The 25778-nt window shown below is 35.6% G+C and overlaps 1 protein-coding gene across 1 annotated transcript in view; it reads right to left on the bottom strand.

Moving 5' to 3' along the window:
- The window catches only part of Dcdc1 (doublecortin domain containing 1), a 451021-nt gene that overhangs the window by 11692 nt on the left and 413551 nt on the right, over window positions 1-25778 (bottom strand). The window contains 5 exon segments of the mRNA XM_027936717.2: window positions 308-444; window positions 11702-11803; window positions 12515-12667; window positions 23347-23539; window positions 24915-25118. Of these exon segments, the coding sequence (XP_027792518.2) occupies window positions 308-444; window positions 11702-11803; window positions 12515-12667; window positions 23347-23539; window positions 24915-25118 (789 nt within the window).

Here is a 25778-nt window from a genome sequence, read left to right as displayed (position 1 = left end):
ATAAGGCTCAACTTGACTACACTTATTATAATTACCTTTGGACATATCCACTGGGCCTTTTTCTCTTCTTTGCTAAGGTCATAATTTCTGGTCTTCATTCAAACAAAACAGACTTTCATATGAGCTGGCTGTCTCTTAGATAGCTACTCTCCAAATGCCAGTTCAATGCTTGGCATATGCTTATGTGGTCATAAGTGACCAGATGCTAAGAATATATTAACAGTGTAATTTAAAAATTCAATATTGTACTTTTAAATACTTATAAAAGAGGCAGAGTCTTAAATGTCTGGAATCCTAAAGAACATACCTCTGTGTGTCTTATAAGTTCCATGAGTTTAATTTCCTCTTGAGTCTGCTCAGTCCAGCCTCCTTCAACCACCACAGGATGCACAGGGCTTTTGGTAGGAACCATGGTAGTTGGCTGACATGCAGTTACTCGCCGCCCTGGGGGAAAGAAGTCTCTGGAAATGTATCTGATGATAGGCTTTCAGATTTCAAATAAATTGGTTTGGCTTTCTGTGCATAAATTATTCCACTCAGGAGAATAGGCTAAAATACTAACCATATCATAAAAGCAAATATGCCTAAGGTAATAATACCTAACAATACCTCTTCATACAGGAGGCTTGAGGCTTTAAATGGCCAGAATGTGCACACTCACTCTACAGATGGAAAAGAAAGATAACATGCTGATTTCCACCCTGGCCCCAGCCTGGCATCCACGATATGGTTCAGCAGTAATTTAGTCAAATAGAATTCATGACCTTATATAGTCCCCATCATCTCTTCCAGTCTTGGAACATATGTTTTGTTCTCTTCACTAATAATAAGCCTTTCCCCCACAATTAGCTTAGCAGCCTGGAGATTAAGTATTTCTAAAATAATATTAACCCAAGAGACAGGAGCCTTTTTTTTTTCTATTTAATAACACCCCATGAGCACGATTAGTTTCTGACACCTCTGCTGTGCCCTTTATGCTGTTAAGAAGCTGTGGTAAGAGAAAATATTTATCAGAATATGTGTTCTGAAGAATCACAGGCATAATTTGATAAGTGTGGGAATTCAAATTTGTACATTCTTTCAACTAGACCACTTAAAATCATTACAAAAGAGATTTAAAAAGTCACACTTATAAAATTGTTTTCTTTTTCTGTATTGAAGATGCAGCATCACTGAATCTCCACTGATTTCTAAACTTCTTAAATAAGCATAATGTGTTTTTTAATTAATTTTTTATTTACATATGACAGCAGAATGCATTACAATTCTTATTAGACATATAGAACACACATTTTTATATTTCTGATTGTACACAAAGTATATTCACACTAATTAATGTCTTCATACATGTACTGTGGATAATAATGTCCATCATATTCCACCATCACTTCTAACCCTATGCCCCCTCCCTCCACTTCCCACCCCTCTGCTCTATCTAGAGTTTGTCTATTACTCCCATGCTCTCCCTCCCTACCAGTCTATGAATCAGCCTACTTATATCAGAGAAAACAATTCAGTATTTGTTTTTTGGGGATTGGCTAACTTCATTTAGCATTATCTTCTCCAACTCCACCCAGTTACCTGCAAATGCCTTGATTTTATTCTCTTTTATTGCTGAGTAAATATTCCATTGTATATATATGCCACATTTTTTTATCCATTTATCTATTGAAGGGCATCTAGGTTAGTTCCACAGTTTAGCTATTGTGAAGTGTGCTGCTATAAACATTGATGTGGCTGTGTCCCTGTATATGCTGTTTTTTAAGTCCTTTGGGAATAGACCGAGGAGAGGAATAGCTGGGTCAAATGGTGGTTCCATTCCCAGATTTCCAAGGAATCTCCATTCTGCTTTCCATATTGGCTGCACCAATTTGCAGACCCACCAGCAATGTACGAGTGTACCTATTTCCCCACATCCTCACCAACACTTATTGTTGTTTGTCTTCATAATAGCTGCCATTCTGACTGGAGTGAGATGAAAGAGTAGTTTTGATTTGCATTTCTCTAATTGCTAGCAATGATGCACATTTTTTCATATATTTGTTGATTGATTCTATATAATCTTCTGAGAAATGTCTGTTCAGGTCCTTGGCCCATTTATGGATTGGGTTATTTATTTATTTATTTGTATATATATATATTTTTTGTGCTTAGCTTTTTGAGTTCTTTGTGTACCCTAGAGATTAATGCTTTATTTGATGGGTGAGGGGTAAAGATTTGCTCCCAAGATGTAGGCTCTCTATTCACCTCACAGATTGTTTCTCTTGATGAGAAGAAACTTTTTAGCTTAAGACCATCTCATTTATTGATTCTTGATTTTAATTCTTGTGCCACAGGAGTCTTATTAAGCAAGTTGGAGCCTAACCCCACATGATGGAAATTAAGGCCTATGTTTTCTTCAATTAGATGCAGGGTCTCTGGTTTTATTCCTAGGTCTTTGATCCATTTTGAGTTAAGTTTTGTGCATGGTGAGAGATAGGAGTTTAATTTCATTTTGTTGCATATGGATTTCCAGTTTTCCAAGCACCATTTATTGAAGGGGCTATCTTTTCTCCAATGTATGTTTTTGGCGCCTTGTCTAATATATGATGAGAGTAATTTTGTGGGTTATTCTCTGTGTCCTCTATTCTGTATGATTGGTCTACCAGTCTGTTTTGCTGCCAATACCATGCTGTTTTTGTTACTATTCCTCTGTAGTATAGTTTAAGGTCTGGTACAGTGATGCCACCTGCTTCACTCTTCCTGCTAAGGATTGTTTTAGCTATTATGGGTCTCTTATTTTTCCAGATGAATTTCATGACTACCTTTTCTATTTCTATGAGGAATGTTATTGGGATTTTGATTGGAATTGCATTAAATCTGTATAGTGCTTTTGGTAGTATGTTCATTTTGATAATATTAATTCTGCCTATCCAAGAGCAAGGTAGATCTTTCCATCTTCTAAGGTCTTCTTTGACTTCTTTCTTTAGGGTTCTGTAATTTTCATTATATAGATCCTTCACCTCTTTCGTTGATTCCCAAGGTTTTTTTTTAGGCTATTGTTAAGTGGTAGTTTTCCTCATTTCCCTTTCAGAGGATTTGTCACTGATATACAGAAATGCCTTTTATATATGGGTGTTGATTTTATATCCTGCTACTTTGCTGAATTCATTTACTAGTTCTAGAAGTTTTCTGGTGGAACTTTTAAGGTCTTCTAGGTATAGAATCATGTCATCAGCAAATAGTGCCAATTTGAGTTCTTCTTTTCCTATGTATATCCCTTTAATTTCTTTTGTCTGTCTGATTGCTCTGGCCAGTGTCTCAAGAACTATGTTAAATAGTAGTGGTGAAAGAGGCATCCTGTCTTGTCCCAATTTTTAGAGGAAATACTTTCAAATTTTCTCCATTTAGAATGATGTTGGCCTGGGGCTTAGCATAGATAGCCTTTACGATGTTGAGACATGTTCCTGTTATCCCTATTTTTTCTAGGGTTTTGAACATGAAGGGGTGCTGTCAAAAGCATTTTGTCAAATGCTTTTTCTGTGTCTATTGAGATGTTCATATGATTCTTATCTTTAAGTTTATTGATGTGGTGAATTACATTTATTGATTTCCATATGTTGAACCAAACTTGCATCCCTGGGATGAATCCCACTTGATTGTGATGCATAATCTTTTTGATATGTTTTTGTATTTGGTGTGCCAGAATTTTATTGAGAATTTTGCATCTATGTTTATTAGAGATATTGGTCTGAAGTTTTCTTTCTTTGATGTGTCTTTGCCTGGTTTTGGCCACATAGAATGAGTTTGGAAGTGCTGCCTCTTTTTCTATTTCCTGAAATAAATTGAAGAGTATTGGTATTAGTTCTTCCTTAAAGGTCTTATAGAATTTGGCTGTGTATCCATCTGGTCTTCGCTTTTCTTGGTTGATAGACTTTTGATGGAGTATTCTATTTCATTGCTTGAAATTGATCTGTTTAAATTTTGTATATCATCCTGATTCAATTTGGGCAAATTATATGACTTTAGAAATTTATCAATGCCTTCAATATTTTCTATTTTATTGGATACAAGTTTTCAAAATAATTTCTAATTATCTTCTGTATTTCTGTAGTGTCTGTCACGATATTTCCTTTTTCTTCATGTATGTTAGTAATTTGAGTTTTATGTCTCCTTCTTTTTGTTAGCATGGCTAAGGGTTTGTCAATTTTATTTATTTTTTCAAAGAACCAACTTTTTGTTCTGTCACTTTTTTTCAATTGTTTCTTTTGCTTCAATTTCATTGATTTCAGCTGTGATTTTAATTATTTCCTGTCTTCTACTGCTTTTGGTGTAGATTTGTTTTTTTCTAGGGCTTTGCAATGTATTTGTTGTTGCAATGTATTGTTAAGTCATTTATTTGTTGACTTTTTCTTCTTTTAAGGAATGAACTTTCCTCTTAGAACTGCTTTCACAGTGTCCCAGAGATTTTGATATGTTGTATCTGTGTTCTCATTCACCTCCCAAATTTTTTAATCTCCTCCTGGTGTCTTCTGCAACCTGTTGTTCATTCAGTAGCATATTATTTAGTCTCCAGGTGATGGAGTAGCTTTTATTTTTTATTTTATCATTGATTTCTAATTTAATTCCATTATGATCTGATAAAATGCAGGGTAGTATCTCTACCTTTTTGTATTTGCTAGGAGTTGCTTTGTGGCATAATGTATGATCTATTTAAGAGAAGTTTCTTCTATCAGCTTTTGTTTGAAAGATCTTATCTAGTGATAAAAAGGTTTGTTAAAGTCACCCAAAATTATTGTGGTGTGGTCTATTTGACTTGAGAAGAGTTTGTTTGATGAACATAGATGCTCCATTGTTTGGGGCATATATATTTATAATTGCTAAGTCTTGGTGAATGGTTTCCTTGAGCAGTATGTAGTGTCCTTCTTTATCCTTTTTGATTGACTTTATCTTGAAGTCAACTTGATTTGATATGAGGATGGGAACCTGTTTGCTTCCGCAGTCCATGTGAGTGGTATGATTTTTCCCAACCCTTCACTTTCAATCTGCAGATGCCTTTTCCTATGAGATGAGTCTTCTGGAGGCAGCATATTGTTGGATCTTTTTTTTTAATCCAATCTGCCAGTTTATGTCTTTTGATTGGTGAATTTAGGTCATTAACATTCATGGTTATTATTGAGACAGGATTTTTATTCCCAGCTAGTTTTGTTTACTTTTAGTATTTAATGTGACTTGGTTTCTCCTCTGAATAGATTTTCCTTTAGTGTAATACCTACCTCTGCTGATTTTCATCATTGTTTTTCATTTCATCTTCAGGGAATATTTTGCTGAGGATGTTGTCTAGTGCAGGCTTTCTAGTTGTAAATTCTTTTAACTTTTCTTTAGGATGTTCTCTAGTGCAGGCTTTCTAGTTGTAAATTCTTTTAACTTTTGATTTCATCATCAAATATAAAGCTTAGTTTTGCTGATATAAAATTCTTGATTGCCATCCATTTTCTTTCAGAGCTTGGTATATGTCGTTCCATGATTTCCTGGCTTTGAGGGTCTGGGTTGAAACATCTGCTGAGATGTGAACTGGTCTCTCCCTATATGTGATCTGATTCCTCTCTTTTGCAGCCTTTAAGATTTATCCTTATTGTGTATGCTAGGCATTTTCATTATAATGTCTCTTTGTGTAGATCTGTTGTAATTTTGTACATTTGGTGTCCTATAAGCCACTTGTATTTGGTTTTCCAATTCGTTCTTCATGCTTGAAAAATTTTCTGATATTATCTCATTGAAGAGATTGTGCATTCCTTTGGTTTGAAACTCTTAGAGTTGGTCTTTTCATGCTTTCCCATAATTCTTGGATGTTCTGTTCATGGTTTCTTACTATCTTCAGTGTGTGATCAACTTAATTTCCAGATTGTATACTTTGTCTTTGTTATCTGACGTTCTTTCTTCCAAGTGATCTAGTCTGTTGGTTATGTTTTCTATTGAATTTTTTATTTGGTTTATTGTATCCTTCATTTCAAGGATTTCTGACTGTTTTGTTTTTTTTCAGTCTCTCTCTCTCTTGAAGTAATCTTTTGCTACCTGTATTTGCTCTCTTATCTCTTTCTTGGAGTGATCAATTTTTTCCTATGTTTGCTCATTTAGGTCATTCTTTAATTCACAGATCATTTTAATTATGAACCTTCTGAACTCCTTCTCTGACATTTCATCAACTTCACTGTCCATGGGTTCTGTTATTATAGTATCCTGATTTGTTTGGGGGCACTTTCCTCTCTTGTCTTTTCATGTTATTCTATATGTCTTCCTTTCTTGCAGCGTGGATCTGATATATTACAGTTTCTTCCCTATATTATTATAGTGCCTATGCAGATTGTCTGTACCTCACCTTGATGCTAGGCTTCCAGACCCTGCTTGTGTCCCTCAATGTATGTTACTGCATCTAAAGGTGAAGGTGGCAATAGCTGAGGTAACTTGAGATGTGGGAAGCCATTCTCACATGTGACTGGGCAACTCCCGGTTTGGGTCTGAGGCGCTCTGGCTAATCTGTGTCGGAGCTTTCCTGGCCCTCTCCTGATGAGAGAGCCCGTCCGTGTGGGGGTGTGACTGACCACTGACCCCGGGGGCCAATCACTGACCCTGACCTTGGAGTGCGGCCCCCCTCAACCTTCATTGGATGGAATTCTCCCCTGAATTTCTTGTTCCCCAATAAAAGGCTACTCCCTGGAGTGCTCCCTCTCTCTCTCTCTCCTGCTAGCCCTGAGTAATCCTTGCTGCCCTACCGGGTGGTTCGAGGTGGGAACCAGAGAGGGGAGCCGTCTCGGACCTGGTCATAGTAAAAGGTAACTGAGTCTGTGTGTTTTATTTCGATCTCGCTAGCTAACTTTTATGCCAAGAACCTCATTAATGAAACCAGTGCGCTGGTCGCATGGTGGATTGAGATAATAGTTAAGGTGCTCCAAGATGGAAGCAATGTCTTACAGAGATGGGGCTGAAAGGGTGGGCCTTACACTCTCTTTTGGATGCCTGCTCTGAGATGCAGCTGCTTCTAGGTCCTGTCTACTGTCAAAAAGTTATGGACTACTGCTTGGAGAAGGCTATGGCAATGACTGCAGTGTCCCAAGATGGAAGTGGGTTAGGCTTAGGCTCTCAGGTGTGAGGAGGCAAACTCGAACCTACCCTGGACCTGGGTCCTGCACAAGTTGGTGTGGGCGGATCCAGGCCAGGTCTGGGCTCCCATGATAGTCTGTTGGTCAAAAGAGGCGGTCATGTGCCAGAGGCTGGGCTCTGGTGGGTCTCTGCCCCACTGGTAAAGGGGTGGACCTGGGCCTTCTGTGAGCTTTGGTCCCACACAGGCTGGTGTGGACGGATCTGGTTAATGTTTTGTTTTGTACACTCCTTCCAGAAGTCTACATTGAGCGCCAGCTAGGGGTCAGGCATTGTGCAATATGATGCAAATGCAGACAGGTTTGAGAGTGAGCCCATGCCTCAAGTTTGGTAGGGAAGGCAAATCCAAGGAAATGATTAAACCAAAAATCCATTACAATAGTGCTGTACCAGGGACTAAGAGAGCATGTAACAGCAGCTGCTGACCTAGTCTGAGATATCAGAGAAAGCTTCTTTGAGAAAGCAACAATTATGTTGATAAGATGAAGCTGCATCTTAATTTTTTTTGCCAAATTATTTTTTCGGCAGGAGGGTACCAGGGATTGAACTCAGAGGCATTCAACCACTGAGCCACATCCCCAGCCTTATTTTGTATTTTATTTAGAGACAAGGTCTCACTGAGTTGCTTAGCACATTGCTGTTGCTGAGGCTGGCTTTGAACTTGCGATCCTCCTGCCTCAGCCTCTCAAGCTGCTGGGATTACAGGGATATGCCACCGAATCATGCCCAAGTTACTCTTAATGGGCAGATTTTTAGACTATGACAAAATCCTTTAAAAATCATTTGCATTTGCAGAGTATAAAGAATCTGTACTTACAGCTTAAGTTTATGGTACTATATTCAGAAATAAAAATAAGTAGCAGCAATGATTTTTCAAATAAACCAGAATCTTATGTGTCTAATATGCATTCATATGTAATTTATGAATGTGAAGAAAGCATGATTGAATCAATTAGCCAATGAGTTACAGTGACAATGCACTAGGTAATGTGTTTTGAAAAGAACCAGAGTAGTTGCTCAATACAAATTTATACTAACTATAGTTTTTAGTCAACTTTATTTATAGAACAGAGATAACATTAATTTATGACATTTAATTTTTATGAATAATATTCCAACAAATATATTATTTAAAATGTATTTCAAACGTTGCAATTTTTTAAACCAGGAGTTCAACAATAGCTTATCATTACACTGTTGGGAGTCAGGGATTGAACATAGGAAACAGAAAAAAATATTATGCATTATTTATTATTTGTCAACTTGCTTCTAATGGTCTTAAGAAAATGCATGCATTTGCACTACAATTTTCATAAAGAGATATAATGTCACCACAAAAGGTTTTAACTGGGGGAAAGGTTTTTATAATAAACTATTATTTATGTAGGTAAGAATAACATATATCAAAGAAAGGCAAAAATATATTGAATAAACTATTTTTATTTTCTTCTTAAATTTTCCAAACACCCTATTTATTTCACATGAGATCAGGGGTCAGTTATGATAATAGCTAATTATTAGCCCTCTTCTAAAAGTTTCATTTCAAGTGGATGGAACACCATTGATAATGCAGATGATTTCTCTAGTTGGAAATTGGTAAAAATAAGTTGACAATTCTTGACCATTTTTCCCCTCTTTTCTCTTGGAAACTTGAAAACATAAGTGTTTTGATGTTCTGTCATACTCTAAGCCTAACTGCTTAAGCCAGTCCCCTCATCCCCTCCCTTACTGGAAGGTCCACCCCTGGTTCAGTATCATTTTTTGCCTGGAAAAGACAAGTCTACCCGATTTGGGGTTTCAGTTCACACATCAAAAGAAATGTTCCAACACTGTCTGTATGTATAACAAAGGTGATACCTAGGCCTGATTTGTATTTCTGAGTTTCATTTACTAGTTTTAAAACCTCAAGTGGAAAAATATACTGTCTTCTCAGGAACCTTATCCCAATATTGATTATTTGCTGTAACCATGTAGTAAATATTTGACATTTTCTAATCATAAAAGCCCTATAAAGTAATCACTCATACTATAAATGATAATGGCAATGATCACGCTTACAAATGCAATGTAAAATCAACTTACCACAGTTTTTTGCACATGGTATTTGTTGCATTTACTAACAGCTATAATAATAAGAAGAAGTAGTCAATTCAGCAACTATTCATACTTATCATACTTCCCCTTTAATTCAACCCTCAAGAGACACACCATCTAATAGGAATGCAGTTACCAGAGATAAGATTTGTGGGGTTTTTTTTTTAATTCTCATAATCTTAACAGTTAGAAAAGGGCCTTATTCAGAGTATTTTATGAACATGTTTTGAGTTTATATTTAATAGCGGAAAATATACAAGTTTGTAAGTAGATGCAAGATTTATCTTAGCATTAAATTAGAAGAGAAACTACATCGATGGATCACTCCATAATGGAAATCAACTGACCAAATAAAGACTGTATTCAACAGTAATATTGTAGATGACTCCAAGTTTACTTTAAATGCCTTTTTGATATTTAATTGTAATAAAAGCTAAAGATGTGGCATCAAATCAGAATTCAGTCAGGCAGCTCTGCAAGGGGCACTTTTCAGTATGCTGCTTTCTATTGATTTAACTTGATTTAAGAATAAAGTTTGAATCACTCCCTAGAGCCTAGAATAAATGGTTGAAATTACTTTTATTTATTCATTCATTTATTTATTTTTGGTACTGGATTTTGAACCTTTCCACTGAGCTACATCCCCAGTCCTTTTTATTTTTATATTTTTTATTTCGAGATAAGGACATGCTAAGTTATTGGGGGGGTCAAATATTTGCTGAGGCTGGTCTCAAACTTGCAACCTTGTCTCAGCCTTCTGAATCCCTGGAATTATGGTAGCAAGTCACCACGGTTAAGCCAATCATTCCACAGTTATTCAAATAACAAATTAGATGGGTCTACAATTCATGATTTGATAGAAGGAAGATAGTCAAATGAATAGGTAATTAAAATAATGCGATAAGAACTATCAGAGGAGAAATTCAGAGTGTTATCAACACATTATCCCAGGCTTGGAAGGTTGGAGGAGGATTCCAGGAAGAAGTAACGAGTTATCTAAAATATATAGAGAATGAGAATGAGTAGGAGCAATCCAAGAGTTCAGAAGAAAGAAAACACCAAGGCAGAGGGAACTGAGGGTGTCAAACCTCAGGAAGACAGCATGTGTTGTCTGGAGCACTAAAATAAATTTGAGATGTTTGGAGTGTGGTGAGCAGAGAGAGTGGGAACTCACAGAAAATGAGATCAGGAAGACCCATATAAGGAGCTTCAACTACATCCTAAAAATAATAGAACCCTTGAAAGTTTTTATACCTGGAGAACCATGACTCCTTTGCATTTATGCATGATCCCTTCATCTCTAGAACATCATCCTATTCATATAAAGGTAACTGCTGTCATCAGAAGGAGGAAGACCAGTTTGAAAACTCCGTAATCTAAGGACTGGATATTACATGCTTGAACTTGGATAATAATTGTAGACTAAAAGGGTTAAAATCATTTGAGATCAACTTAACAGATTCAGAGTAAGAAGGCTTGCTAAATATTTTCTTGGGAAAGATGAGGGAGAAGGAGATGCCAAGAATAACTTCCCAGCTTCTGTGACATAATAACTGGGTAGATGGTGGTAGAATGTGTTGCTAGAGAAAACAAAGATGCACTGATATAGGAGGGATGTAATAGATTTCGTTTTGGACATGTCCATAGAACTTTAAAATGTCTAGAAGTAGGAGCAGAAGAGGCTATGAGTAGTAACAGAAATTTTTCACTTATAGCCAATCAATATGGCTTTGGTAAGAAATGGACAGTAGCCATTTCAAATCAGAGATCTGTCTTGTGCTGTAATTTGTGCTACTTATTGAAGCAAGATACTTGAGTTAAAATTCTGCTATTATGAAGCTTGAAATAAATTCTACCTTCCTCATCTAAAGTCTCCAGAACATTGTTTCTTTCCAAAAAACCACTTCTATTTCAAGTACTAGAAATAGAATAAGTCTAGGATCCCAAGATTCTATGAAAAAAAAAAAAGAATGGAAGATGACAAATTATGCCAACTGATCACTTTGACCATAAATAGCATGTCTTATGTTGTATAAAAAGGAGTCCTTGTGATATTGACAATGACCATTGAAGATTTTAGTACTTCCTTATTCTGATTATTAAAAACAACAAAAATAAAACAATACCCAAGGAATCACTGAAATGTTTTGTTTAAACAAAAACTAATTCCAAAGCCCATAAAATGTTAATTTAGGAATCATTTCAAAAGCAAAAGGGTGATTATCTGTCACAGATACTCTCCTAATTTTTTAAATGTATGTATATGTTATATGGTATTCCTGTTAATATAAAATTTACAAATATAAAATCAATATAAAAATGTATTATTAGGTTTTGGATTCTGCTCAAATGACTGTGTAACAAAATATTTATGTTAAATTCTTGGTATTTAATAGTAGAAAATAACTATCAGCAAATTGAGGTTACATTTAGAATTAAACACAATCATGTTGGTTTAGTTCGTACTGACCTTTTAACTGCCTCATTTTGTGTTTCATGGTACCTAGATCAGCCAAAATTTTGTCCTTTTTTAGCCAGTTCTGTTTCTCTAATTTTTCTGCTTTCTGCAATGCTAGAATAATAAAAATACATGATATTTTACCTTACATTCTTTTATCAACAGTAATTTATCATGAACACTAATAATTTATAAAGAACTTTCTGTTTCAAGAAATAGATTCAATTAGAAACAAGTAATTAAAAGGTAAGGGTCATTAAAAGAAACCTCACTTGAAAGATGACAGGGCTTACGGCATTTCTTTATGGAAAAAAAGAAGAACAGTGCTGTTTTATTATACAGATTTACCATATGCAATAGCCATATTTCATTTTCCACTTCCACAAACTATTTGGAGGTGATGAAAGCCTGGCTTGGAACCATTCATTTTTTAAACATTCACCTACTGCCTAAAGGGTGCAATTCTTAAAAATGAAAATGTGCAGACAGGTCGTCCTCAGTGCGAATTAAACTCATTTGTTATTTTCTAATGTATACCATTATTCTCCGTCTTATAGACCAAGGATCTCTTTATCAACTAAATTAGACATTTTTTCCACACAGAATACTTCATTCCAGTAAGAAAAAGCTGGTAATTGTGCAAATATGTAAGTATAGCTATCCTTGTGCGCATATTAATTGATGGACCTCCTGTTCTTTGCATAAATGTGATGTTATTATGTTGACATTATACACATTTAATTCATTTTCTTGTTATGACATAAGATTTACTTCTCTCCACCTTCATATAGTTAATTGAAAGAAAGTGAAAATGAAAACACTTACCATTTGGAGGTATAAATGGTTCACCACAAGATACCCAGACAGCAATAGGATTTCTGAGGATGAGGGTGAGCAAAGACTTATCTATACCATCCAAACTATCAGATTTCACAGATCCAGAAAATAATTTGGTTCTCAATTTCATTATATAGTTTTCTGGAAACAAATAGAACATTTATCATTGTTTGATGAATAATGAACAAATATGCTTTTTGAATTCATTTGTTTTTCAAAATATTTTCTCACTATGAGTCAGCATCCTCATATCAAAGAAAACATTCGACATTTGTTTTTTTTTTTTGGGGGGGGGATAGGCTAAATTCACTTAGCATTAAGAATTTGAAAGATGTGTGTTTGAAATTATAATCTTATACAACCTGAAGACCAAATGTTCCATATGCCAAATAAAGGCAGAATTATATGTTTTAGTAATTAGTTAGGCACTAAATGTTCACATAATTATTTCTTGAACATTAGAGAACAAAACAAATGAGTGTTTGCCCTGCCTTCAGAGTGCACAGTTCAAAAAGCTACAGATTGCCTGGATGACTTTGCATTTGACCTTGGCATATTTCAGAATGCAAAGAAATAGAGGAATTCCAACTAGTGTCAGCCAGAGATCACACCTGCCTATAACCTGGTAAGCTACACAATGGAAAGAACTGGGGTTAGAAAAACCCCTAGCCCCTCACTCACTCAGTACATAGGGTGCACAGCCTAAGAAGACAGTAAAGTTTTGATTGGCATAGGTTGTGATCATCCACTCTCCTCCCTTTGTTTGAGCATCTTAGAGGGGAAGAAATTTTTGGACCTTTAAAAAATTTTATTCTACTCTTTCTAATTTTTTATCTTCCCTTTTCACTTTATTAACTTCTTTTTTAATTTTAATTTTTAAGAATCTTTTTATCATATTCTATATTTTCCTCTTTCTTCTCTGTTATGGTGATTGATGCTATTGTTGTTATCTTATTTTTATATGGTTTATATAGTTATGTATTTACTTATTTAGTGGAGATGGGGATCAAGCCTGGGAATTCATATACATTGGGTGATCTGACACTTAGCTACACTAAAGTCTACCTGAGTGGAATTGTACCTTGTTCCAGATACAACCAAGTCCTGGTTAAACCTTGGTGGATGTTTCAACTTAAAAGAATGGGGACAAAAGTCTCCAGGTGGTGACTAGTCCCCAAGGGGCACAGCTAGGGGCTTATGACATCCCACTCCTTGATAGTCATATCACAGAAATAATCAATAGAAATAAAACAACTCCTGTGGACACTGCATCTATGAGGGTCCTCAGCATTGGCTGTCATCATACCTGTCATATCACACATTGCTAACAAGATTGGATGTGAGTGCCACAGAGGAGGAGCTGTGATCCCAGTCCCTACCTCTCCATATGAAACGTCAGAAACTGCACCATTGTCTGAACAGGTAATCTTCAGGCCCTTCACCTCAGTTGGAACATCCTGTATCAGAAATACTTTTCAAGTAACAGAGCCATAATTGACAGTGCACATGGCAACACCCACCACCTGATAGGGCAACCACTTCCATTGCAGGAGTAACCACAGAAAGTGAATTCCACATCATCTGCCATCTACATACACCACACCTATCTAAATTACCAAAGGGACCCTACCCTTGGAAGACCATTAGAGAAAGTAGGTCCCTTAGGCTCTGATACATTATGTCAAAACCCACTAATCACAGCAAAGAAGCTGCAGGGAGATTAAACTATGAGGTCTAATGGAATTAAATTCAACATTACAAAACAGATACCCCAATATGTATCATCAGAAGGCCTCATATAAAAGTGAAAGAAGTTTCCATTTCAATAGATGTGCAAATCTCAACACAGAAACACAAGAAATATGAAAGCTACAAAGTAAGTATTATCAAATTTAAAAAAAGAAATAATTTCTTCACCTTATCTATCATAATGGAATGAAACCAGAAATCAACAGCAAGAGAAATTGCAGAAATTAGACAAAAACATGGAGATTGACCAACATACTATTAGGTGAACTGGGTCATTGAAGAAATCAGAGGGAAATTCAGTATATGCAACCGCATATACTGAAACTTGTGGAATATAACAAAAGCAGCACTGAAAGGGAAGTTTATAGCAAGGAGTGTTGTCATTAAAATAATAAAGAGATCTCAGATAAATTACCTAATGATGCATCTAAAGGTCTTAGAGAAACAAGAACAAACAAGGCCCCAAACCAGTAGAAGGAAAGAAATAATAAGATTAGAGCATAAATCAATGCAATAAAGATAAAAACAATACAAAGAATTGAATAAACAAAGTTGGTTCTTGAAAAGATAAGTAAAATTGACAAACCCTAAGCTAAACTAATTAAAAGAGAAGGCCCAAATTAAGTTAGACATTAATAAGGAGACATTAAAGTAGGCACCACTGAAATTAAAAAGGATCATTAGGGAATATTTTGAAAAACTACTTGCCAACAAATTGGTAAATCTAGAAGAAATTGACAAATTTCTAGACACATAAGATTTACCAAAATCAAACCAAGGGGACATAAGAAACCTAAATAAATCAATATACAGTACTGAGATTGAAGCAGTAATAAGAAGGCTCGCAACAAAGAAAAGCCCAGTCCCACATGGATTCACTGCTGAATTTCATCAGACTTTTAAAGAAGAACTAATCCCAATGCTCCTCAAGAGATTTCATAAACTATAAAGTGAGTGGGCTCTTCTACACTCATTCAATGAAGTCAAAATTATCCTACTACCAAAACCTAAGGACACATCAAATAAATAAAATTATACTCCAATATCCCTAATGGATATACATGCAAAAAGTCTAAATAAAATACTTGCAAGCCAAATTTTACAGCGCATTTCAAAATGTCATACACCATGATCAAGTTGATTTCATTCCAGAGATGCAAGGATAGTTCAACATATTCAAATCAATAAATGTAATACAGCACAAAAATAGAATCAAGGATAAAAATACATGATAATTTCAGAAAAAGTCTTTGACCAAATTCAATATCCCTTTGTGATGAAAGTCCTGAATAAACAGGGGATAGAAGAATCATACCTTAACAAAATAAAGACTCTTTATGACAAAACCATAGCCAACATCATACTGAATGGACAAAACTGACAGTATTTCCTCCAAGATCAGGATCAAGTGTCCACTCTCACTACTCTTATTCAATATAATGCTCAAAATTTCAATCAGATCACACATAGGAAAGAGAAATAAAATAAAAGTGATACTAATAGGAAAGGAGGATGTCAAATTATCTCTGCTTGTTGATGATATGATTCTATACAGAGAAAGTTCTAAAGACTCTACCAAAAGACCTTTAGAATTGACAAATTCAGTAAAGTAGCAGGATACAAAAGCAATATACTAAAATCAGTAGCTCTTCTGAATACCAATGATAAAGTTGCTGAGAAAGAAATCAAGAAATTCACGATAGCCCCAAAAATACACACAAAATACCTAGGAATAAAACTAAAAGATGGAAGTTATCTACAATGAAAATTACCAAACACTAAAAAAAAAAAAAACCTGAGAAAAACAGTAGAAGGTTGAAAGACTTAACCATGTTCATGGATTGAAAGGAATAATTGTTTAAATTGCCACACTACCCAAGCAATCTACAGATTCAATGTAATTCTCATCAAAATACCAATGATATTCTTTCTCAAAACAAGAGAAAAAAATCGTAAAATTTATATGGAAGCACAAAAACCCTGAACAGCTAAAGTGATCTTGATCAAAAAGAACAATTTGGAGGTATCACAATACCTAATTTTAAAACATACTACAGAGCCATAATAACAAAACAGCATATTGCCATAAAAGTAGATATGTAAACAGACTAGGACAAAAATGAGGACACAAAAATGAATCTACACATCTTCAGTCAACCAATTCTTGGCAAAGCTATTAAAAACGCACATTGTGAAAGGATCATCTCTTCAACAAATGGTGCTGGGAAAACTGGATATTCACATATAGAAGATTAGAACTAACCCTCATCTCTCACCCTGTAAAAAATCAACTAAAAATAGATCAAAGAGCTTAATGTTACATCTATAACTCTGAAACTACTAGAAGAAAACAGGAGAAACATTTCAAGCCATTGGCACAAGCAATGGTTTCCTGGATGGAACTCTAGGAGCTTAGAAAATAAAAACAAGAATTAACACATGGGATTACATCAAGTAAAAAGCTTCTGACAGCAAATGAAACATTCAACAGAGTTAAGACACAATCTCCAAAATGGGAAAAAAAATCTTTGTCAGCATCTGATGGAGTATTAAAATCCAGAATACATGAAAAACTCAAATGAACAAAAAGTAATACAAACAAAAATGACCTGAATATACATGTCTCAAAAGATATACAAATGGGCTGGTGTTGTGGTTCAGCGGTAGAGTGCTCACCTCACATGTGAGAGACCCTGGGTTTGATCCTCAGCACCACATAAAAATAAATAAGTGAAATAAAGGTATTTAAAAAAAGATATACAAATGGTCAATAAATATATGAAAACAATGCTCAATAACTTTAGACATCAGAGCAATGCAAATCAAAATTGTAGTGAGATCCCATTTCACCATAGTTACCATGGTTATTATCAAAAACCAAACAAGGAGATCTAAGATAGCATACTAGAGGGAGGATGCATTCCTTGTTGCTCTGTGACATGGGATTCAGGCAGAGGAAATACTGGTTCTCTGCAAGAGCTCTCACTGCCCACCGATCCCCTGCTCTTTGACCTCTGTTTGTCCACTGTGATCACTAGCCCTTTGCCAGTATATCACCCGCCTTTTGCATGCAGATGTCTTGCTGACACTGCCAACTGCCCACAGACTGCCTGAGGAGTGCCTGCTGCCTGTTGCTGCCTGGAAATCCATTTTCAGGGTACACACAGGTTTGGTCACATGCAGCTGCTGCCATCGTGGAACACTGGCCAGGGCCTGGGAATCCAGGGCTAAGAGGCCTGAAGGTTTGTTGTTGCCACTGTTGCCATCTCTGGGTGTGGCTGCCTTAGCCTGGGGGCACCAACCAGGGCCTGGAGATGTATTGTCAGGGTATGTGCAGGTCTGGTTGCATCTGGGGTCTTCCTGCTGGGTGTGCTAATGGCCTCCATCTGGCTACCTCTTTGCAGGGTCATTCCTTTGTGTGAGCGCATCCATGGTGGTCTCTGTGCAAGTTGGAACAGCATTGATATCTTGGGGCTACAGCAAGGCAAAGCCTGGGGAATCTGAAGTCCAGGTCCATCAGATTACAGCTGGGTCTGTGTGGGTCAGTCTTGACCTGAAAAGCCTGGAAAGCTGGAGACCGGGGACAGTTCCCTGGATAGGACATGGGGGTGGCGAGTATAGGTTGGAGACCCTGGAGAAAACAGGACTGTCTCCAGCTCAGTGAGTCCTGAAGTGCATGGGGACAGGAGGGACCGGCTATAACAAGTGGGAAAACGGGAAGAGGGTGTGAGGACATCTTGCTATCAGCTAGCCCAGCCATGGATTCTCCTCTAAAACAGACTGGATGTTATACCACAAAGTAACTCGTAGCAAATATAATAATAATAATAATAATAGAAATACTACCCTGCATTCCATCAGATCATAATAGAATGAAACTAAAATCAATGATAAAATAAAAAATAGAAGCTACTCCAAAACCTGGAGACTAAATAACATGCTATTGAATGACAAATGGATAGCAGAAGAAATCATGGAGGTAAGTAAGTACACCAATACAGCATATCAAAATCCCTGGGACATTATGAAGGCAGTGCTAAGAGGAAAGTTCATTGCATTGAGCTCATTCAATAAAAGAGTAAAAAGTCAACAAATAAATGACCAAATATTATATCTCAAAACCCTAGTAAAAGAACAAATCAACAACAAAAGCAGTAGAAGACAGGAAATAATTAAAATCAGAGCTGAAATCAATGAAATTTAAACAAAAGAAACAATTCAAAAAATTGACAAAATTAAAAGTTGTTTCTTTGAATAAATAAATAAAATTGATAAACCCTTAGCTACACTAATGAAGACAAAACTCAAATTATTAAAATTCATGATTAAAAAGGTAAATATCACAACATACACTACTGAAATGCAGAAGATAAATAGAAGCTATTATGAAAATTTATATTCCAATAACATAGAAAATCTTGAAGACATCAACAAATTTCTAGAGACACATGAACTATCCAAACAGAATCAAGAGGACATGCATAATTTAAACAGATCATTTTTAAGCAATGAAATAGAAGATGTCATCAAAAGTCTACCAACCAAGAAAAGCCCAGGACCAGACGCATTATCAGCCAAGTTCTACATGATCTTCACAAAAGAATTAGCACTAATATTCCTCAAATTATTGCATGAAATAGAAAAGGAGGGAACCCTTTCAAACTCATTCTATGAGGCTAGTAACACCCTGATACCAAAACCAGACAAAGACACATCAAGGGAAGAAAACTTTAGACCAATGTCCCTAATGCAAAAATTCTCAATAACATTCTGACAAATCGCATACAAAATATATTTTAAAAATAGTGCACCATGATCAAGTGGGGTTCATTCTAGGGATGCAAGGTTGGTTCAACATACAGAAATTTATAAATATAAATAACAAAAATAGCATGGTATTGGTACCAAAGTAGACATATAGACCAATGGTATAGAATAGAAGACACATCAAGTGACTTAAAGACAAGAATCATATGATCATTTATTTCAATATATGTAGAAAAAGCATTTGACAAAATATAGCACCTCTTCATTTTCAAAACACTAGAAAAACTAGGGATAGTAAGAACATATCTCAACATTGCAAAAGCTATCTATGCTAATCTTAAGGCCAACATCATTCTAAGTAGAGAAAAATTGAAAGCATTCCTTCTAAAAACTGGAACAAGACAGGAATGCCCTCTTTCACCACTTCTATTCAACAAAGTCCTGGAAACTCTAGCCAGAGAAATTAGACAAATAAAAGAAATTAAAAGGATACAAATAAAAAACAAAGAACTCAAACTATCATTATATGATGACTACATGATTTTATATTTAGAAGATTCAAAAAATCCCACCAGAAAACACCTAGAGCTAATAAATGAAGTCAGCAAGGTGGCAGGAATAAATCAAAGGCATTTATATACATCAGTGATGAATACTCTGAAACAGAGAAATTAGAAAAACTACCCCATTCCCAGTAGCCTAAACACACACATACACACACACACACACACACACACACACACACACACTTGGAGATCATTCTAACAAGAGAGGTGAAAGACCTCTACAATGAAAACTACAGAACACTAAAAAAAGAAATTGAAGACCTTATAAGATGGAAATATATCCCATGTTCTGGGCAATTACAATTAAAATCCCAATAACATTCTTCATAGAACTAGAAAAAGCAATCATGAGATTCATTTGGAAAAACAAGAGACCCAGAATAGCCAAAGCAATCCTTAGCAAGAAAAGTGAAGCAGAGGCATCACAATATCAGACCTTAAAGTATACTACAGAGCAATAGTAACAAAAATAGCATGGTATTGGTACCAAAGTAGACATATAGACCAATGGTACAGAATAGAAGACACAGAGACAAACTCACATAAGTAGAGTTATCTCATATTAGACAAAGGCTCCAAAAACATACATTGGAGAAAAGATAACCTCTTCAACAAATGGCACTGGGAAAACTGGAAATCCATATGGAGAAAAATAAAATTAGACCTCTATCTCTCATCCTGCACAAAAATCAACTCAAAGTGGTTCAGAGACTTAGGAACTAGAACAGAGACCCTGTGGCTAATAGAAGAAAAAATAGGACCAAATCTCTACCATGTCGGCTTAGGAACTGACTTCCTTAACTAGGACTCTATAGCGTAATAAGTAAAAAAAAAAAAAGAATCAATAAATAGGATGAATTCAAACTAAAAAGCTTCTCAGCAAAGGAAACAATCAATAACATGAAGAGAGAGCCCACAGAATGGCAGAAAATCTTTATTTACTACATGCACCTCAGACAGAGCACTAATCTCCAGGACATATAAAGAAGTTAAAAAACTCAGCACCAAAAAACAAATACCCAATCAGTAGATGGGTTAAGGAGCTGAACAGATACTTTACAGAAAAAGAAATACAATTGATCAACAAGTATATGGGAAAATGTTCATCATCTCTAGCAATTAGAGAAATGCAAATCAAAGCTACTCTAAAATTTCATCTCATTCCAGTCAGAATGGCAATTATCAAGAATACAAGCAATAATAAGTGTTGACAAGGAAGTGGGGAAAAGGTACACTAATATATTGCTGGTAGCACTGCAAATTAGTGCAACCACTATGGAAAGCAGTATGGAGATTCCTTAGAAAAGTTAGAATGGAACCACTATTTGACCCAGCTATCTCACTCCTCAATTTATACTCAAAATATTTAAAATCAGCATACTATAGTGATGTAGCCATCTCAATGTTTATAGCAGCTCAATTCACAATAGTTAAATGATGGAACCAACCTCAATGCCCTTCAACAGATGAATGGATAAAGAAACTATGGCATATATATATATATATATATATATATATATATATATATATATATATATATATATATATATAACGGAATATGACTCAGTCTTGAAGAAGAATGAAATCATGGCATTTGCAGGTAAATGGATGGAGTTGGAGAATATCATGTTAAGTGAAATAAGCCAACCCCCCCAAAACAAAGGCCGATTATTTTCTCTGATAAGCAGATGTTGATCCATAATGGGGTGGGGCAAAGAATGAAGAAACTTTGGATTGTGCAAAGGGAGTGAGGGGAGGGGAGGAGGTGTGGGGACTGGGTGGATGGTGGAATGGACATTATAACATTATATACATGTATGATTATACTACTGATGTGACTCTGTACCATGTTCAGCCAGAGGAAGGAGAAGTTGTGCTCTATTTGTGGACAGAGTGTCAAAATGCATTCTGCTGTCATGTATAACTAATTAGAACAAATTATAAAATGAAAAAAATGCATTCCAAATTTATCAATGATGTAAGAATAAAAATAAAATAAATAAAATTACTTCTACAAAAAACAAAAGAGAACAACTGCTAGCAAAGATGTAAGGAAAAAAGTCTTATATACTGTTTGGGGGGATGTAAATTAGTATAGTCACTATAAAAAAACAGTATGGAGGTCTCTTTTTCAAAAAACTAAAAATAGAACCACCATATGACCAGATTATACCACTCCTGGGTATAAATCTGAGGGAAATAAGGTCAGTATACAAAAGAGACACCTGCATACCCATGTTTATTGTGGCACTATTCACATTAGCCAAAATATGAAATCAGCCTAGGTGCTCCTCAACATCTAACAGATGAATGGATAAAGAAATGATGAGATATATACACAATGAACTCTTATTCATCTATAAAGAAGAATAAAATCTGTCATTTGCATGAAAATGGATGGAACTGGAGGACATCATGTCAAGTGAAATTATTCAGACAATATCACATACTTTCTCTTTTATGTGAAAACAATAAAATTAAAATAAAATATAACCTGAAAATAGAGAGGGACTTTTAGAGGCTAGTAAAGGGGGAAAGAGGGATGTTGACAGATGTAGAGGGAAAGTGGAAATATCAATGCACAATATATGCCCATATGGAAATGTCACAAGAAACTCATCAATTTGTACAATTAACATGTATGAATAAAAAGAAAAAATATATACATATTCTATACAAACACAACTGCTGCAAACCTAACTACATAGTACATATCAGCAGCAAGCACAGCAACAAAAATAAGTAATATTCTATACAGAATAATAATAAGTAATATTCATTGAATGTTTGGATAAACATCAACCAGGCATTGTTCTAAGTAAAAAAAAATACATACACATATATATGTATCTACATGTGTGTATATGTGTATGTACACTTTTATTAATATATTCATTAAAAATTTTATTAATATATTTATGAGGGCCAAATAAATATATTTAATATAGATATTAAATATATATATTCAAGCGAATATGTGTATGTGTGTATTTCTGTGGTATGGGTGTGTGAGTGCTGTGGTATGAACGTGTCCCCTCCAGAAAAATTCCGATATTGAAACTTAATGGTCAATGTGATGGTCTCTGAAGGTGGGACCTTCAAAGGCAGTCATAAGAGTCCCTCTCCTTGTGAATGGGATGACGGTCCTTACTAAAGAGGCTTCACACAGTGTTTGGCTCTCCTGCCCTCTATCTTTAGCCTCCTGAGAACATAGCACTTCTCCCCTCTGGAGAATGCAACCCTCATTAGAAAACCAAACCTGCCAGGGCCTTGATTTTAGACTTCCAGCTTCCGAAGCTGTGAGAAGTAAATACTTATTCTTTATAAATCAACCAGTTACTGGATCTATAGTACTCAGTTATAGTAGCATAAAATGAACTAAGATAACATTCAAGAGAAAATTTTATATATGGTTTTTATTTCAAGACAGTCCTTAAAAACACTCCATGAAGTGACTAGTAGTACCCTCATTTTACAAATGAGAAAACTGAGGTACATAGTGTTAAAAACTTTCCCAAAAGCCACTGAGCAAGTGACAGAGCTAGAACTTGAACCTTAGTATTGTGGCTTCAAAACCCAAGTTCATAACCCAAGTTATGCCTCAGAGAATCTCATTGAGACTCTTAAATCAGTTATAATAATAGCTGGTTGTGATTTTAAAATTCTAGAAGAGGTGATTGAAAGAATCTCATTTAACTTTTTCATGATTGAACATAAGCAGAAGCATTGTCCACATACTTTTAGCAGTCATCTCTTCTGTTCCAACCGGAGTGGAGCCTGTTTTTTGTTCTTCAGAGTCTCTCTGCATAAAGGATTCATTTAGAGCCCATAAAACCAAATCACGCAAGGTAAAGACTGTGGTTCCATCTCTGGTGTATACTTTGGAAGCTGCTCTGGAAAGCCCAAGCTGTCCTGTGCATTCTGTAAGAAGCTAAACAACACAGTCTGTGAAGGACTGACACGAACTAGTGATAGAATTGGGAATAATAAAGAAGAGCTCACCTTTCAGATGAGAAAATCTTTTAACTTGAGAAAATACAGATCTGAGTAACTACTAATCTTAATTGTGTGTGTGTGTGTGTGTGTGTGTAATAATAGTAGTAGGGATTAAAATAAGGACTCACACATGCTAAGCAACCATTCTACTCCTGAGCTACATCACCTTCCCTGATCTTGATTTTTGATTAGTAATGATTTCTAATATTAGATTGTTCTATACCATTTTATATTAGTCTAATCCCACTGTGAAAATTCCTAGCTCTAAAAATGTAACATAGCAGCTGATGCATGTTAATACATTTTAGCCTCAGAGTACTTTCTAAGGAATGTCCAATAGAGAAATCTACTTTCAATTTTGTTGCTTGATAAGGTATAAAATTATTGTAATATTTCATATTGATAAACTGCTCTAAAATAAATGAGTAGTTAACTTTTAAACCAAGATATGACATGTATTATTACCTCCATTTGGTAGATGGGAAAACAGAATGAAAAGGCTAATATTTTTTCCCAAGACCATAAAAGACAGTATGGATCCCTGAGTGAATCTTCAAGTCACTAACTTCTGTACTTTGTTTAGTTTACTGAACAACAATATTTTATTTAAAAATCCATTTATTTTTCAACCAAAGAGGTGAGTGGATAAATAAGTAGCGTTTGTAAAGAAGTTCCAATGAGAACTTTATATCATATTTAACATCGCCTGTAAAATATGTTACTAAAGTATTAATCTGAATGCACAGACAGGATGATCATTAAACCTGGAAAGACAAATCTGGGCTTGGGCCTTCTGGACTCTCTTTCATTCCTGTGTCTATGTGTTCTTTAAGACAGACCACACAGTTCCTCTTAACACAATCCCTTCTTCTCCAATTTGAAAATGAAGCACCCTATCAACAAATAAACACTCTAATGCTGCAGATGATAAACAAGGTGGCATCTCTTAGATCACTCAGATGACATAAAATTGGAAGTTGGCTTGGGAAGGAGGGAAGAAACTGACATTGTTCTTGATAAGAATGAAGAAAATTGGGTAGTTTTATTTTTTTCTCCTTTTATATCTTTGCTTTGGAGCCAATCTAAGAAAACACATTCTGATTTTTAAAAATTTTTTCTAAGTCTATCCAAAGAAATACAATAAAAAATAATGCCTTTAAGGAAACACGGATCTTAATCTCATCAGCTTAAATTGGTAAACCTGGCCAGGGACATTTATCACTCAATCTCATTTTTTTTTTCTTATCAGGAGAATCACCATTATCATTACCTCTGAGAATGTAAGCAGCATTTAAGTGACAGTCACTTACCATGGGGAATGTTCCAGCCACAATTAACTTCCCATTACGATATCCATCCCCGTTTTTGTACGCGATTATTTTCACTGCCTTCTGGTGTGTTGCTGCTATACCACTGTGATACACAACTTGCATGCAGGTCTTCATCCGTAAAGATAATAGAAGTTCTTCATAATAACTTAGAGTTTTGTCAGCCTCGTAAGATGACAAGTCAGCCTGATTCATTTAAAAAAAATTGTACATTGATACAAACCTTTAAATTTTAGTTTTTTTATTTGAGCATCATTCAGTCTCATTTCAATGAGTGTGTGTGTGTGTGTGTGTGTGATATTTAAATTTTGCTATGGTCACTTCATGTACTATAGATACCAGTGCTATAATGGGAAGGACACTGGACAGAAATCTTAAGTTCTTTTTCCGTCCCTGACACCGGTGACTTCTGAGCATCTGGTCTGTTTGGGGCCTTCTGCATTTATTTTATTTGAGGTTAATGTTACATTTTTTGTTTCTTTTGCTTTCACCTGTGACAGGAGATGGCAGCAGGGCCAAAGACAGCCTGAGATCAAAGTAAGAGGACACAATACCACCACCGACATTCCCTCAATTTTTGACTTTAGAATGATGCCGTCCTATGGTGGAAGATGCTGATGAAAGGAGGGGAATGAGAACAGTGTCAAGCACATGGTAATGAAGGGGTGAAAGCCACTTCATCCCTAACTAGGATGCTGCCCTGAGGGAAAACCTGTCTGAGATGCTGTAACTCTGAGGATCTTGGTAATCAGCTCCTCCAAACCAAATGCCCTCCGGCTTCCCAGAGGACTGATTCCTTTTTCCTTTAGATATTGTTTCAGTGGATGGTAACAGGTGGCACAATGT

The sequence above is a fragment of the Marmota flaviventris genome, chromosome 9 (assembly GCF_047511675.1).
Source record: "Marmota flaviventris isolate mMarFla1 chromosome 9, mMarFla1.hap1, whole genome shotgun sequence".
In the NCBI taxonomy this organism is placed as follows: domain Eukaryota; kingdom Metazoa; phylum Chordata; class Mammalia; order Rodentia; family Sciuridae; genus Marmota; species Marmota flaviventris.
The sequence above is the reverse complement of the archived record's forward strand: the minus strand, read 5'-3'. Positions and strand labels throughout refer to the sequence as shown.